The 15,505-nt window shown below is 39.3% G+C and overlaps 1 protein-coding gene across 1 annotated transcript in view; it reads left to right on the plus strand.

Annotated features, from left to right (window-relative positions):
- Nucleotides 1-6,085, plus strand: part of CC2D2B (coiled-coil and C2 domain containing 2B) — a 131,147-nt gene extending 125,062 nt beyond the window's left edge. The window contains 1 exon segment of the mRNA XM_077946938.1: nt 4,158-6,085. Coding sequence (XP_077803064.1) covers nt 4,158-4,346 — 189 coding nt within the window. The 3' untranslated portion in view covers nt 4,347-6,085.
- The last annotated feature ends 9,420 nt before the right edge of the window (nt 6,086-15,505 follow it).

Below are 15,505 nucleotides of genomic sequence, written 5' to 3' on the forward strand. Positions count from 1 at the left end.
GATAGCACAACAGGGTAACTATAGTCAATCATAATTTAATTGCACATTTAAAAATAACTTAAAGAGTATAATTGAATTGTTTATAACACAAAGGATAAATGCTTGGGGGGGATGGATAGCCCGTTTTCCATGATGTGACTATTATGCATTGCATCATTGCATACCCACGTCAAAATATCTTCTCATGTACTCTCTCTCTATATATATGGTACATATACATATAGTATATATATACACTATGATACACTATGTGCCCACAAAAATTAAAAATTAAAAAAATGCATTTACTTATAAACCAAGAGACTGCAAATGTATTGAAGAATTATTACTAGGACCGTATTGCATGGCATTAACTTGGAAACAGTTATATGTTTTATGATGTATAAATTACAGGTTTTGCAAAGAGATGTCCAAAAGGAAACCACTCTGCAACCAAAAAACTAAATTAAAAAAATCTCTAGTCATAGGTCAATTCCCTGTTATTGGTTCTGGGCAAGAGGACTCCAGGCAAGCTTCATTATCTTCTACATGCGAATTACAGTGGTCCTTTGGTATCATTAGGAGATTTATTTCAGGACCCCCACAAATACCACAATCCAGAGATGCTCAAATCCCTTATATAAAATGCCATAGTCTTTGCATATAATCTATGTACATCCTCCTGTATACTTCAAGTCACCTCTAGATTACTGATAATACCTGACACAATAGTTAGGTATTATAAGTAATAATTATAAATAGTTACACTATATCGTTTTCTGTTTTTTTATTGTTGTTTTGTTTGTTTTGCGACGAGGTCTCACTCTGTCACCCAGGCTGGAGTATAGTGGTGTGATCATAGTTCACTGTAGCCTCAAACTCCTGTGCTCAAGCAGTCCTCCTGCTTCAGCCTTCTGAGTAGCTGGGGCTACGGTACTTGCCACTATGCCTGGCTAATTTTTAAAATATTTTTGTAAAGGTGGGGTTCCACTATATTGCCCAGACTGGTCTTGCACTGCTGGGCTCAAATGATCCTCCAGCCTTAGCCTCCTAAAGTGCTAGGATTACAGGATGAGCCACTGTGCCCAGCCTGCTATTTTTTATTTTTATTTTTTTCTGGATATTTTCAATTTGTGGTTGGTTGAATCCTCAAATGCGAAACCCATGGATATGAAGGGCCTACTGTACTTCTAAATTTATACATTCAGTCAGGCCACTGACATCTTTTTTGGATGGTAAAAAGACATCTCAAACTCAGCAAGTCCATAAACAAACATGGTGGGCATCTAGTATATTGTTAGGGTCCTCCTTTCCTTCTACTCTACCCCAAGCTCTGGGCATCCTTTCACCTCTTCTTCCCTATAAACTGGCTCAGTGGGTTTTTGAAAACCTCAGCCTCCCGAGAGATAGACTCCGTCCCCTTACCATGCAATAGACTGGAGGGTGTCTGCTAGGGAACTCTCTGAGATGAAGTAAGGAATCTATTGGGAGTTGAGTACTTAGGTGGGAAGGGAGGGATCTACAGGCACTATTCACTCATGAACAGGGGGGAAGTTGTTTTTGCTTTGTTTTGCTTTATTTTAAAGCTTATAAACAATAGAAATTTATTTCTCATGGTTCTGGAAGCTGGGAATTCCAAGATCAAAGTGCTAGCAGACCTCAGAAATAATATCACACGTCTACAGCCATCTGATCTTTGACAAACCTGAGAAAAACAAGAAATGGGGAAAGGATTCCCTATTTAATAAATGGTGCTGGGAAAATTGGCTAGCCATAAGTAGAAAGCTGAAACTGGATCCTTTCCTTACTCCTTATACGAAAATTAATTCAAGATGGATTAGAGAATTAAATGTTAGACGTAAAACCATAAAAACCCTAGAAGAAAACCTAGGTAATACCATTTAGGACATAGGCATGGGCAAGGACTTCATGTCTAAAACACCAAAAGCAACGGCAACAAAAGCTAAAATTGACAAATGGGATCTAATTAAACTAAAGAGCTTCTGCACAGCAAAAGAAACCATCATCAGTTTGAACATCAGAGTGAACAGGCAACCTACAGAATGGGAGAAAATTTTTGCAATCTACTCATCTGACAAAGGGCTAATATCCAGAACCTATAAAGAACTCAATAAAATTTACAAGAAAAAAACAAACAACTCCATCAAAAAGTGGGCAAAGGATATGAACAGACACTTCTCAAAAGAAGACATTCATACAGCCAACAGACACATGAAAAAATGCTCATCATCACTCGCCATCAGAGAAATGCAAATCAAAACCACAATGAGATACCATCTCACACCAGTTAGAATAGCAATCATTAAAAAAATCAGGAAACAACAGGTGCTGGAGAGGATGTGGAGAAATAGGAACACTTTTACACTGTTGGTGGGACTGTAAACTAGTTCAACCATTGTGGAAAATAGTGTGGCGATTCCTCAAGGATCTAGAACTAGAAATACCATATGACCCAGCCATCCCATTACTGGGGATATACCCAAAGGATTGTAAGTCATGCTACTATAAAGACACATGCACACATATGTTTATTGTGGCACTATTCACAATAGCAAAGACTTGGAATCAACCCAAATGTCCATCAGTGACAGACTGGATTAAGAAAATGTGGCACATATACACCATGGAATACTATGTAGCCATAAAAAAGGATGAGTTCATGTCCTTTGTAGGGACATGGATGCAGCTGGAAACCATCATTCTCAGCAAACTACCACAAGAACAGAAAACCAAATACCACATGTTCTCACTCATAGGTGGGAACTGAACAATGAGATCACTTGGACACAGGAAGGGGAGCATCACACACCGGGTCCTATTGTGGGGAAGGGGTAGTGGAGAGGGATAGCATTAGGAGATATACCTAATGTAAATGATGAGTTAATGGGTGCAGCACACCAACATGGCACATGTATACATATGTAACAAACCTGCATGTTTTGTACATGTACCCTAGAACTTAAAGTATAATAAACAAACAAAAAAACTGACAGAAAAAAAAAAGTGCTAGCAGAAAAGGGGCTCTTGTACATATAATACACCTTCTTGCTCTTTCTTCATATGGTAAAAGAAGCAAGGCAGGTTTTGCTTTGTTTTTAGTAGAATTAGGGGATAAACAGATAACAAAGCAGAAATATAAGCCAAGGTTTAAAATGTGGAGTACCTATGTAAAATAATCAATTTAGTAATACATAGTCTACAATAATAAAACTGGACTAAACCCTGCAGCCCATGCTCAAATCCTAGTTTAACTACTCAGTAGCTTTGACCTAGGGCAAGTGACCGAATCTCTCTATACCCTCTACTCCATTAGAAAACAGGAATTTTTTTAAAAGTTACCTATTCTATCATTGTTTTGAGGATTATGTGAGTTAATAATTACCATAGCACCCAACACCTATTAAGTATTTAGTAAATGCTATCTATTTTTTTCTTCTATGTGCCAGGCATTTTGCTGGGCACTGGAGTTATAGTAGTACACAGGACAGATACAGTCTTGTACATCTGCAGAGATTATGGGTTAGAGAGAGACCAGAAAACAGGTAACTGCAATATATTTTATTAAATAAGCTCAGGGAAGGACAGTGTGCTACACAACTACATGGGAAGAGCATGTGAACAGATTTAAGGATCAGGAAAATCCTCCTGAGTTAAGCAATTACAGTGTGAAAGAATGGTTGTCATCTATACATTATTAAATAGGTAATTTTCCGTAGGACCGTGTTCCACAATCCTTTAATCCCGTCATGTAGTAGTCACCTAGTAAACATAAGCTGAATCGATGTTGAATAAATTGTTCTGAAATTCTCACTTAAATCCCCCATATGTAGAATCAAGTAATTTTCTCACCAGCAGTTTGCTGTCTAGAAAGTTTGTGGAATGCTACCTGTGCAGGCTTTGGACTCAGACCTGGTTGTGCTCCTCTCTATCTGTAAAGTAAGGATTATAATAATACCTACCTCATAGGGTTGTTTGAGAATTAAATATGTATGTGAAGCATTTAACTGTACCTAGAACATAATTTAGCACCCACAGACAACTATGATAGTATTTTATGAGTACTATTTCTTTGAGGTTTTTGTGATCTTTTTGCATACAGTAATTCCAGATTACCCAGTTGTAATGTGGGTTTATGTGCTGTTCTGTCTTTGATCCAGGTCACGGGATTTCCCATCCAGATGCCATACACTGATGTACAGTCAATTATTGATGCTGTTTATCAAACTGGAATCCACTCTGCTGAATTTCCCCAGACAGAGTTCGCTTTAGCTGTATACATTCACCCATACCCAAACAACATATTATCTGTGTGGGTCTATTTGGCTTCCTTAGTTCCACATCAATGAAAAGGAAGCAGAGCAAAGTAAAAGATTGTACTATAGGCCTCTAATACCAACAAAAACTTTTCTGGTACCTTGAGATTTTGCTGTTTATTCTCAAGTCCAGCTAAGTGCTGGGCCCAGTTTTTTATTCACTTACAGAGTTGGCCACTATGGAGACTCGCAACCCTGAGTGAGTCTTTGAGGAGGAGTCTAGATGAACTTCTCACCAGAGGCCTCTCCAGGGAGGACCTTTGGATAGTCTGGCTGTCTTGGGTCACTGTCTGCAGTAGGTCTTATTCTGGGAAAGAAGCAATTTTGGCCTCTTCTCCTAAGGCCAATGTTTTTCAAATTGTAGAATTCACACCATCTCCATTTGAATCATCTGGAGAGCCTTGTTGAAAATGCAGATTACTAGATCCCACTCAAGACCGGCTGAATCAGCACCTCCGGGAGTGAAGCTACAGAACCTGCATTATTTTCAACAAGCCCCCCAGATAATTCTGATGCACTGTTATGAGGGAGAGCCCAGCCTTATAGAATGTTTTCAGTACTAAACTAAGGCTGGTACGTTTGATGCTGGGTCTGATACAATTCAAGATGGAAGCTGCTTAAGTGGAAAACTAAAGTCATTGCCTCTCGTGAATAAAATGCTTATTTCACTGGTAAAGAAAAAAAAAGAAAATCTACCATGTTGGGCTGATGTTGGCTTCTAGAAACTTCTCAAAAGTTTGCACTTGGGATGCTACTGACATGAAATTCTTACAGCTCCAAGTATTTGGAAGGAACTCCCAGGAAACTCTAATCTAATTTCTCCCAATTCTGTGAGGGAGGAAATGGTCTTGACAAATCTCAGGACTCCTTTTTTCCTTAGTGAGCAGCCCCCAACTCTGCCTCTGGCACTTCTTGCTGCCTTGCTTTCTTAGTAGTGGCTTATCTAGATCCTAAGAGCCCCTCAAGAAAGACTGGACAGGTCTAAGTAGGAAGCACTATACTTTCTTCTAGTTGATTGTTTTGTCCTTCATTAAAAGAAATGTATTTATATAATTTCCTTACATATGACAAAACAACTTGTCAAAAAGAAATAATCAAGGAATATGGATTTCCAAAGGTTGACCAGAGCAGTTTTGTATGAGGTAAAGATAAGAGAACATTCACCTCTCCCATTGCAGAACCACTGAGGTTTCTTGGTTCACTCGCACAAGCAGAGAGCAGAGACCCCAAATTTATCTGCAGGGAATACCCAATCTATATCCGTTTCCTAAATGTGCATGGGCTGGTGCCAGAAAAGCCTCACTTATTTGTGGTGATGTTAGTCTTGGACCAAGCTTGAGATTACTAGAAGAGGCAAAATAGGGACATGAGTGAAGGAATGTTTTTTTCTCCCAGGTTAAAACCTAACTGTATGTATCTTGTGGCATGCATAAGAAAACTGATCAGAATTTTTACTTTTATTTGAATGTTTTTGTTTAAATTTAATGTGAAGTTTTATTATTAAACAAGTCCCCCACTTTGATTGATTTAGCACAAAATGATGCTGATGGAAAGATGAGGACGCCAAAGACAGGCTGAATTCATACAACTCATTTCTGTACAGCTTTTAATATTTACATAGCTATTTTATTAGTTGTTCATGGTTTTTAGAATTGATAGGCTGCTTAAGAGTAGGGTAGCAAGTGTTCATAGGAAAGCATGGAGGACCTTTCTATATTGTATCCTTTTTACATGTGTGTTACTTTTACAATTAAATTTTTTCCTGAAAATCATGAAATTATCTGTAATGAATCTTTTTTTCATTAAAACGTTTCAAAATACATGATTTTAAGTGGAATGTATAATTGCAAAGTTCTATATATCATTCCATAACTAACTACAGGGCACCCGTTACATGCCAGATACTGTGTATTATCTATTTAATAATGTGCTGGAGCACAGTGATGAAAAGACAAAGACTCTACCGGTGTGAGGCTGACATGTTTAAAGGGGAAACAAACCACAGCAAGTAAGTGAGAAGAGTTCAGGGTGTGATGAGTAGTCTAAAGGAAGCAAATAGGATAGGATGATAGAGAAGGACTTTGGTGGGGATGAAGGGTGTAAGCAGAGCAGTCAGGGAAGGCCTAAGGAGGTAACATTTAAGCTGATATTTTTTAAATGATTTAACATTAGAATTGCATTCAGTTGCATGTAACAGAAACCTAACCACAGTAGCTTAACCAAACAGGAATTATTTTTCACACATCTGCAAGTCCAGAGGAGGCAGCCCAAGTTTGGTGCAAGAGGCCTACTAACTTCATCCAATTGCTTTGCCATCTCTAAAGAGACTTCTATTTTCTAGCCCAGTGGCTTTCAAATTTCAGCAGGTATAAAACTCACCTGAAGGGCTTGTTGAAACACAGATTGCTGGGCCCCACCCCCAGGGTTTCTGATTCAGTGGGTCTAGGGTGATGTCTGATAATTTGCATATGTAAGTTCCCTGGTGATGCTGAGACGGCTGATCTGGGGAGCACACTTTGAGAACCTCAGTTCTAGCTTCACAACCATTTTCATGGCTTAAAAATGCAGAAAAGGAAGGGGAAGACAGAGGATGCCAACTGGTTCCATTCTTTTAAGAAAGCTTACCAAGAAGCCATGCCGGTAACTTCTACTTACACCCCTTTGGCCAGAACTGTATCACTCCTAGTCATAAGGGAGCCTGGGAGATCAAGAATTTTAAATGGACATATTGCTCTCCCAACTAAAGTCAGTATCCTATTGGTAAGGAAGAAGGAGAGGGTGGCTGTTGGGTAGGCAAATCACAGAGTCTGCCACAGATGAGAGGAAGCCAGTCATGCAAAGACCAGTGGCAAAACGCATTTGAGGTAGAGGGAACTGTGACTGTGAAGTCCTTCAGTCCAGAAAGAGACGCCTGGGGAGGGGAGAGTAGTAGCACATAAGTCTGGAGAGGTAGATAGGACCAGATCACGTAGGTCTTGGTAAAGAGTTTGGATTTTATTTACAGTGCAATAGGAAATCATTGAAAAGTTTTAAGCAACTGAAATAATATTTTTCTCTTTTATATTTGAAATTACTTTTAAAACTATTTTTTACAGATACTCATTATTTTATTTAAGTGCATAAATGTCATGTTTTTTGAAATGCAGGTTTTATTTTTCTTTCCTGGTTTTCGCTTGGGTCCCTGTCCACTGCTCTTCTCTCCCCCACCCACATTGTTCACTTCTTCTACCTTCTTAGCAACCATGTTGTATGTATATTTTCACTTCACCAACATTCTCAAACATTCATATGCCAACACACACACATATGCACATATATGCATCTGTCTTAGAAAAATGAAATGACACGATGTATGTTTTTCTGTATATTGTTTTTTTCCTTCAAAAATAATACAACCCCTCCAAGTGAACTATTCATGTTTCCTAAAGGATGCATAACATTCTACAGTGTGGGCAGGACCACTGCATACACTTAAGGAGGTTACACACCACATGACTCAAAAGTTTATGTGCATGGACCCCTAGAGTTGTGTAGTATGTAGAAACCTTGGTTGTAAATGTTATTTATTATAGCTTTTTCAACCATTCCCCTACTGATGGGAATTTCTTTTGGTCCACTTGGTTGACATGTTTATTTTTCCTATATCCTTGCTATTTTTGTGTCTATGAGTTCTATTACTGAAAGAGGAGTGTGAAGTTGCCAACTGTAATTCTGAGTTTCTCCATTTCTTTTTTTTTTTTGAGAAGGAGTCTCACTCTGCCGCTCAGGCTGGAGTTCAGTGGCACAATCTCAACTCACTGCAATCTCCACCTCCCAGGTTTAAGCAATTCTCCTGCCTCAGCCTCCTAAGTGGCTGGGATTACAGGCGTCTGCCACAATGCCTGGCTGATTTTTGTACTTTTAGTAGAGATGAGGTTTCGCCATGTTGGCCAGGGAGTTTATTTCTTCTTTCAGTTTTGTTAGTTTTTGTTTCATGTATTTTAAGTTCTATTGTTAGATAGACACACATTTAGGATTTATGTCTCCTTAATGAATTAACTTATATCATTACACAATATCCCTCTTTAGTCTTAGTAATTTTCTTTGCTCTGAAGTCTGTTTTGTCTGATGTTAATGTAGCTACTCCACCTTTGTTTTGATTAGGGTTTATGTGTTATATATATTTTCATTTTTTATTTTTAACATACCTATATAACATTTGAAATGAGTTTCTTGTAGACAGCATATACCTGAGTTATGGTTTTTTGTTTGTTTGTTTGTTTGTTTTTTGAGATGGAGTCTCGCTCTGTTGCCAGGCTGGAGTGCAGTGGCGCAATTTCAGCTCACTGCAACCTCCGACTCCTGGGTTCAAGTGATTCTCCTGCCTCAGCCTCCTGAGTACCTGGGATTACTGGTGTGCACCACCATGCCCAGCTAATTGTTTGTATTTTTAGTAGAGATGGGGTTTCACCATGTTGGCCAGGATGCTCTCAATCTCCCGACATCATGATCCATCCACCTCGGCCTCCCAAAGTGCTGGGATTACAGGTGTGAGCCACCGCACCTGGACTATGGCACTTTTTATACCCTCTAATAATCTCTTTTTTAATTGGTGTGTTTACACTTAATGTAATTATTGGTATGTTTGGACTTAGATCTATCATTTCATTATTTGCATTTCATTTGCTGTTTCAATTCCACTGTTTTCCTCTTTCCTGCTTTCTCGGGTTATTTGAACATTTCTTAGTATTTCATTTTAATGTATATATTATATTTTTGATTATGTGTTTTTGTATATATATTTTTAAGTTTTTCTAGGGATTATCCTAATACACATTTAACTTTTCACAGCCTACACAGAATCTACTTTTTACCACTTTTAAGTGGAATGTAGAAATCTTACCACATATTCTTTTGTTCTTCTGCTTTTATGGTATAATTGTCTAATATATTTTATCTGTTGAAGTATATGCTGAAAACACTAGAAGACAATGTTCATGTGTTTGCTTTTAACCATCAAATGTATTTTAAAGAACTCAGTGGAGGCCGGGCGCGGTGGCTCAAGCCTGTAATCCCAGCACTTTGGGAGGCCGAGGCGGGTGGATCACGAGGTCAGGAGATCGAGACTATCCTGGCTAACATGGTGAAACCCCGTCTCTACTAAAAAATACAAAAAACTAGCCGGGCGTGGTGGCGGGCGCCTGTAGTCTCAGCTACTTGGGAGGCTGAAGCGGGAGAATGGTGTGAACCCGGGAGGCGGAGCTTGCAGTGAGCCGAGATCACGCCACTGCACTCCAGCCTGGGAGACACAGCGAGACTCTGTCTCAAAAAAAAAAAAAAAAAAAAAAAAAAAGAACTCAGTGGAAAAGAATGTTTACCCAGACATTTATCACTCTGTTGTTCTTCCTTCATTCCTGATGTGCCAAGTTTCCTTCTGGTATTATTTCCCTTCTGTTTAAAAAATGTCCTTTCGCAATTCTTTTAGAGCAGGTTTACTGACAACAAATCTTTGTTTTCTTTCATCTGCGAATGTCTTTAATTTCATTTCTGAATGATATTTTTGCAGGATATAGAATTCTGGGCCTGACAGTTCTTTTCTCTCAGGACCTAAAAAAAAAGCTCAACCTTTATTTTAGATTAAGGGGGTATTTGTATAGGTTTGTTACATGGATATATTGAATGATGCTGAGGTTTGAGATATGAATGAGCCCATCACTCAGGTAGTGAGGATAGTAACCAACAGTTCTTCAGTCTTTCCCGCTTCTCTCCCTCCCTGCTGTAGTAGTACCCAGTGTCTATTGTTGCCATCTTTATGTCCATGAGTACCCAATGTTTTGCTCCCACTTGCGAGAATATGTGATATTTGATTTTCTGTTCCTACATTAATTCACTTAGGATAATGGTCTCCAGCTGCAACCATGTTGCTGCAGAGGACATGATTTCCTTCTTTTTTGTGGCACCTCAGCATTTAAAAAATTTTGTTCTACTTCTCTCTGGTCCTCTTGGTTTCTGGTGAGAGATCCATCATACGTTGAATTTTTCATTTTTCCCCTATAATGTTTTGTTTCTCTCTGGTTGTTTACAATTTTTCTTTTTCTCTAGTTTTTAGCTGGTTTTTGTGTGTGTGTTTTTGTTTTTGAGACAGAGTCTTGCTCTGTCACCCAGGATGGAGTGCAATGGCTTAATCTTGGCTCAGTGCAACCTCCACCTCCTACGTTCCAGCAATTCTCCTGCCTCAGCCTCCCAAGTAGCTGGGATAACAGGTGAGCCTCACCATGCCCAGCTACTTTTTCTATTTTTAGTAGAGATGGGGTTTCACCATGCTGTCCAGGCTGGTCTCAAACTCCTGGCCTCAAGTGATCCACCTGCCTTGGCCTCCTAAAGTGCTGGGATTACAGGTGTGAGCAACTGTACCCAGCCTAGTTTTTAGCAGTTTTATCATGTATGTGGGTATAGATTTCTTTGAGCTTATCCTTGTTAGCATCAATCACCTGAGTTTCTGAATGTGTTTTTGTCTTTTCTCAAATTAGAGGAATTTTCAGGCATTATTCTCCCAAATATTTCTGTACCATATTCTTTCTCCTTTCCTTCGGAGACTCCAATGACATAAGCATTAGACCACTGGGTACTATCACACAGGTCTCCAAGTCTCTGTTCATTTGCTTCCATCTTTTTTTTTTCAGATTGTACTATTTCTATTGATCTACCTTGAAGTTCACCGACTATTCTCCATTCTCCATTCTCCTAATGAGCCCATCCAGTGAGTGTTTTTAAGTTTTGTGGGTTTTTCTATCTTTTTAGTTATAAATTTTCCATTTCATTATTCTTTATGTATTCTATTTATTTGCTGAAACTTCCTATCTTTCCATTCATTTCAAGGAAGTTTTCTCTTCTTGGAGCATTACTATAATAGCTATTTTAAAGTCTTGTCAAATAATTCTCTGTCATCTTAGTGTTGGTGTCTGTTGATTGTCTCTCCCATGAGAATTGAGATTTGTTTTTGTTCTTCGTAGGCTGAGTAATTTGGGTTGTGTCCAGGGCAATTTGAATATGCTATATGTTAGGAGATTTGTGTCTTACTTAAATCTTTTGGAGAGTATTGATGTTTTTTGTTGTACCCAGGAATCAATCTGGTTGACTTTAGGCTGCAAGTTCTGGCTAGCCTTCTGTGGGTTGTGGTTTTGATGTAAGGTCCATTTTCAAAGTCTTTCAGTGCTACTCAGATCTGTCACATGTGTGTGCTGCTTAGTGGCCAGCCAGTGCTCTGAGCAGTTCTCAGAGTTTTTAGTCTTTTCAGAGTGTATCTATGCATGCACAACTCAGAGGTAAGCCCAGTTGTTCATAAGCACTTTGTGGGATCATTTTCCAAAGCTGCTCCTCCCTCTCCACAGTCTCCCCAGTACTTTTCAGTTTCCTGGGCCTCCCTTTTTCAGTTCTCCAGCCATAAAGTTGTGGTTTTTAGTTACACCTCTTTGCCCACACTTCCCATTATTGTACCTCTATCCAGAGTAAGGCAGTGGGAAGACAAAGGAAAACAAACAACCACAGCTGTTCTGATCAGATAAGAGGCTTTCCTTTCCTAAGTTCTAGGCACCTGTGGGCCCCTATGACCACTGTTGTGGCTACCACCAATCTGCTGAAGATTGCCTGGGGGCTACAGCAGGAGAGAGAGGAAAGAAAGAAAGAGAGAGAGAGAAAGAGAGAGAGAGAGAAAGAGAAAAAGAGAGAAAGACAGAAAGAGAGAAAGAAACAAAGAACGAATGAACAAATGGGAATTGCCTCACTCTGAGCATTGGGAGACTCCTTTGCTGTTCCTCATAACAAAAGGGATTCTCCTAGGGCTCTCTCTTTCTGTGCCCAGGTGCCCATTTCTAGATTTCAGGCTTCCTGAATCCAGGCTGGGGGATCCTGGAGGAAGAAGGGGTAACTCACCACCAGTTTGGTGATATTTCAAATTAAGGTATTCTTCCCCAGTTGCCTGCTACTATTTACTTTACATTGTCTTCAAATAGTTGCTCATGCAGTCTGTCCAGATTTTATAGTTACATTCAGTGGGAGAGACAGGATGAAGCTGGCTTAATCCATTGTGTTAGCATTCTCCAGAGAAACAGAACCTATAGAATGTGCATGTGCATATGTGTGTATTTACCTATCTATCTGCATATATATGTGTGTATATGTGTATGTGTATATGCATATACACAGAGAGATATAGACATATAAACTAAGGAATTATATCTATATCTATAGTTATATATCTATATCTTACATGATCATAAAGGCTGAGGAGTCCCAAGATCTGCTGTCAGGAGCTGGAGACCAGGAGAGTTGACAGGTAGTTCCAGTCTGAAAACCCATAGGCTCAAGATGCAAGAAGAGCTGATGTTTCAGTTTGAGTCTGAAGGCCAGGAAAGACCTATATCCCGGCTCAAATAAGTTGGGCAGCAGGAATTCTCTCTTCCTCAACAAAGGGTCAACCTTTTTATTCTTTTCAGGCCTTAAACTGATTGGCTGAGGACCACTCACATTAGGGAGGGCAATCCACTTTACTTACTCTATGATTCAAATGTTAATCACATCCAAAAACACCCTCGCAGACACATCCAGAATAGTATTTGACCAAATATCTGGCACCCAATCTTGGCCCAATCAAGTTGACACATAAAATTAATCATCGCATCCATCTTATCCAGAAATAGAATCTTATATAGCATTTTAAGATTTGGAATATTTTTCGTAAATTACAGATTACAAATATCTGTAGATTACAAATACCTGAAACAAATTTTTTATAAAGCAGACTTAAAAACTATCCTTAACATTCTTCAACATGCTAAAACAGTTTGGAAATGTGATCTAGGAACTCTTAACTATCAAGCTCAGATGTGATTTATCTTTTTATGACCACTCCAACTACTAGGTGATGAATATTTTCAAGAACAGGAGTAGCTGCAATAAAACCAGTGAAGAGACTACTGTACAAGTCCAACTGAGAGATGGTAGATATGAATAGTAGTTGCAACAAGTTGAATACTACAAATAGCAACAAATCAAGAAACGAGAACCAGAGCCCAGGGATTTTGGCTCCCAGGCCTTTGCATCCAGTAGAATATGATGCTGCCATTAAAAGGAATCCTGGATGTCCTGTTATGGAAAGTTCGCCGGAATATTCTGCATGACAAAATCTAGGTACACAACAGAGCATGTGACACACTACCATTTGTACACAAAATGAGGCAAGGGAGTTTTATATATATATATGCATGGGTATAAATACCTGGATATCCCTGGAAGGCTACAAAAGAGTAATGGTGTCGCCTCTGGAAAAAACTGGGATTGGGGAGGGAAAAAGACTTGCTAGTCACTGTATACAGTATTCTATGGCTTGAAATCTACCTTTTTCATGCATTCATTTAAAAAACTTAAACAATTAAAAATCAGTGCTTTTCCACTGTCTAAAGTTCCTTGAGTTACAGAAGCTTTCCAGAGAATCTAGTCCCACCTCATCTCTTGTCAAATCTACCTGTGCCTTACGCTGCAGTCACAATAGACTCTGCAGTTTCCCTATTCTGCCCTTTATATAGATGTTCTGCCTTTTTACTTCCATTCTTTCATACCGTTGGTAATCAGTGCTTCCTTGACTTAGAACATCTTTCCTATCTCTTCACTCCAGACATACAGTGGCCTCTATTTTCACTCCAAACACGCCTTCACTTTAGAGTCTTTGCATGTACTGTTCCCTCAGCCTGATATGTGCCTACTGCCTCACTTCCCCTTTACAGTCTTTGCGTGTACCGTTCCCTCAGCCTGATATGTGCCTACTCCCTCACTTCCCTCAGGCCTTTGCATGTACCATTCCCTCAGTCTGATATGTGCCTACTCCCTCACTTCCCTCAGGCCTTTGCATGCCTTACCTTATCATGAAACAAAGTCCACCCATGGTCACTTTCTTTTTCTTTTTTTTTTTTTTGAGACAGAGTCTGGCGCTGTCACCCAGGCTGGAGTACAGTGGTGTGATCTCAGCTCACTGCAACCTCTGCCTCCTGGGCTCAAGCGATTCTTCTGCCTCAGCCTCCTGAGTAGCTGGGATTATAGGTGCCCACCACCACACTCAGCTAATATTTGTATTTTTAGTAGAGATGGGGTTTCACCATATTGGCCAGGTTGGTCTCGAACTCCTGACCTTAGGTAATCTGGCCTCAGCCTTCCAAAGTGATGGGATTACAGGCGTAAGCCACCACACTCAGGTCACCCATGGTCACTTTCTAGCCTTTTTTCCTGTTTTTCTTCACATCACTTGTCACCATGTGATATGTTTTTTTGTTGTTGTTCATTCTCTCTCTCTTCCTAGTGGAATAAAAACTCTATGAGAGCAGAGACTTTATTTAGGAGTTAAGTAAATACCTTATTGTGTCCATCTTGCTCTAAAGGAATTAAAGAAATCATAATAAGCCTGAACTTTGCATTTTAAGGATTTACAATCTAAGACACACTAGGGCAAAACATATGTGTAAAATGAACATTAATCCATAAAAGGAAATGGACATTGAAGTCTTCTCATCACAAGGCAAGTCCAGAAAATAATAATGATTTCTGAACAAATATATCCCAGTGAACAATATTTTCAAAGTAGAAACCATAAACACAGTCTACTTCTTATACTAACGATTATAGTCTGTGCCCCATTTTTCTGAAAGTATTCTTAAATAGGCCCTGGACGGTTAAGTCATTTAGAAACCAAATTATTATAAAGTTGTTTAATAGTCATGAAATGGAACCCAAGGAGGTAGATATTATTTAAATGCCACTAAAAACAGCCTGAAACTTTTAGCCTGATGTGTCTACCTTCACTCTAGAGGACCCCTGCAACTGAGAGACAGGCCAGGACAGCCTTCTCCCTGGACTATGTCAGGTTAGGCTGGGATCTGCCACCTTCAGCTCCTGAGTTTCCCTTTTCTTGCCTTTGGTTCCTGCGGGCCTGCTCTCCTGGTTATAAGCATCGTCTATGGATAGGGTACGGCTCATATATATGTCTGCTGATAATCTTCAAATGGATGAAGATGCCACCCAGAATCACGTAACATGTATTTATCACTTTGTAGTAGTTCTTTATCATCATGTATCTTTTTGGACAAAGGATTCAAAGTAAAAGGGGTGAAGTTTTTAAAATATTTACGCTTTACTATTAAGAGATTGATCTACAGTCTCAGAAA

Source organism: Macaca mulatta, chromosome 9 (genome assembly GCF_049350105.2).
Source record: "Macaca mulatta isolate MMU2019108-1 chromosome 9, T2T-MMU8v2.0, whole genome shotgun sequence".
Classification (NCBI taxonomy): Eukaryota; Metazoa; Chordata; class Mammalia; order Primates; family Cercopithecidae; genus Macaca; species Macaca mulatta.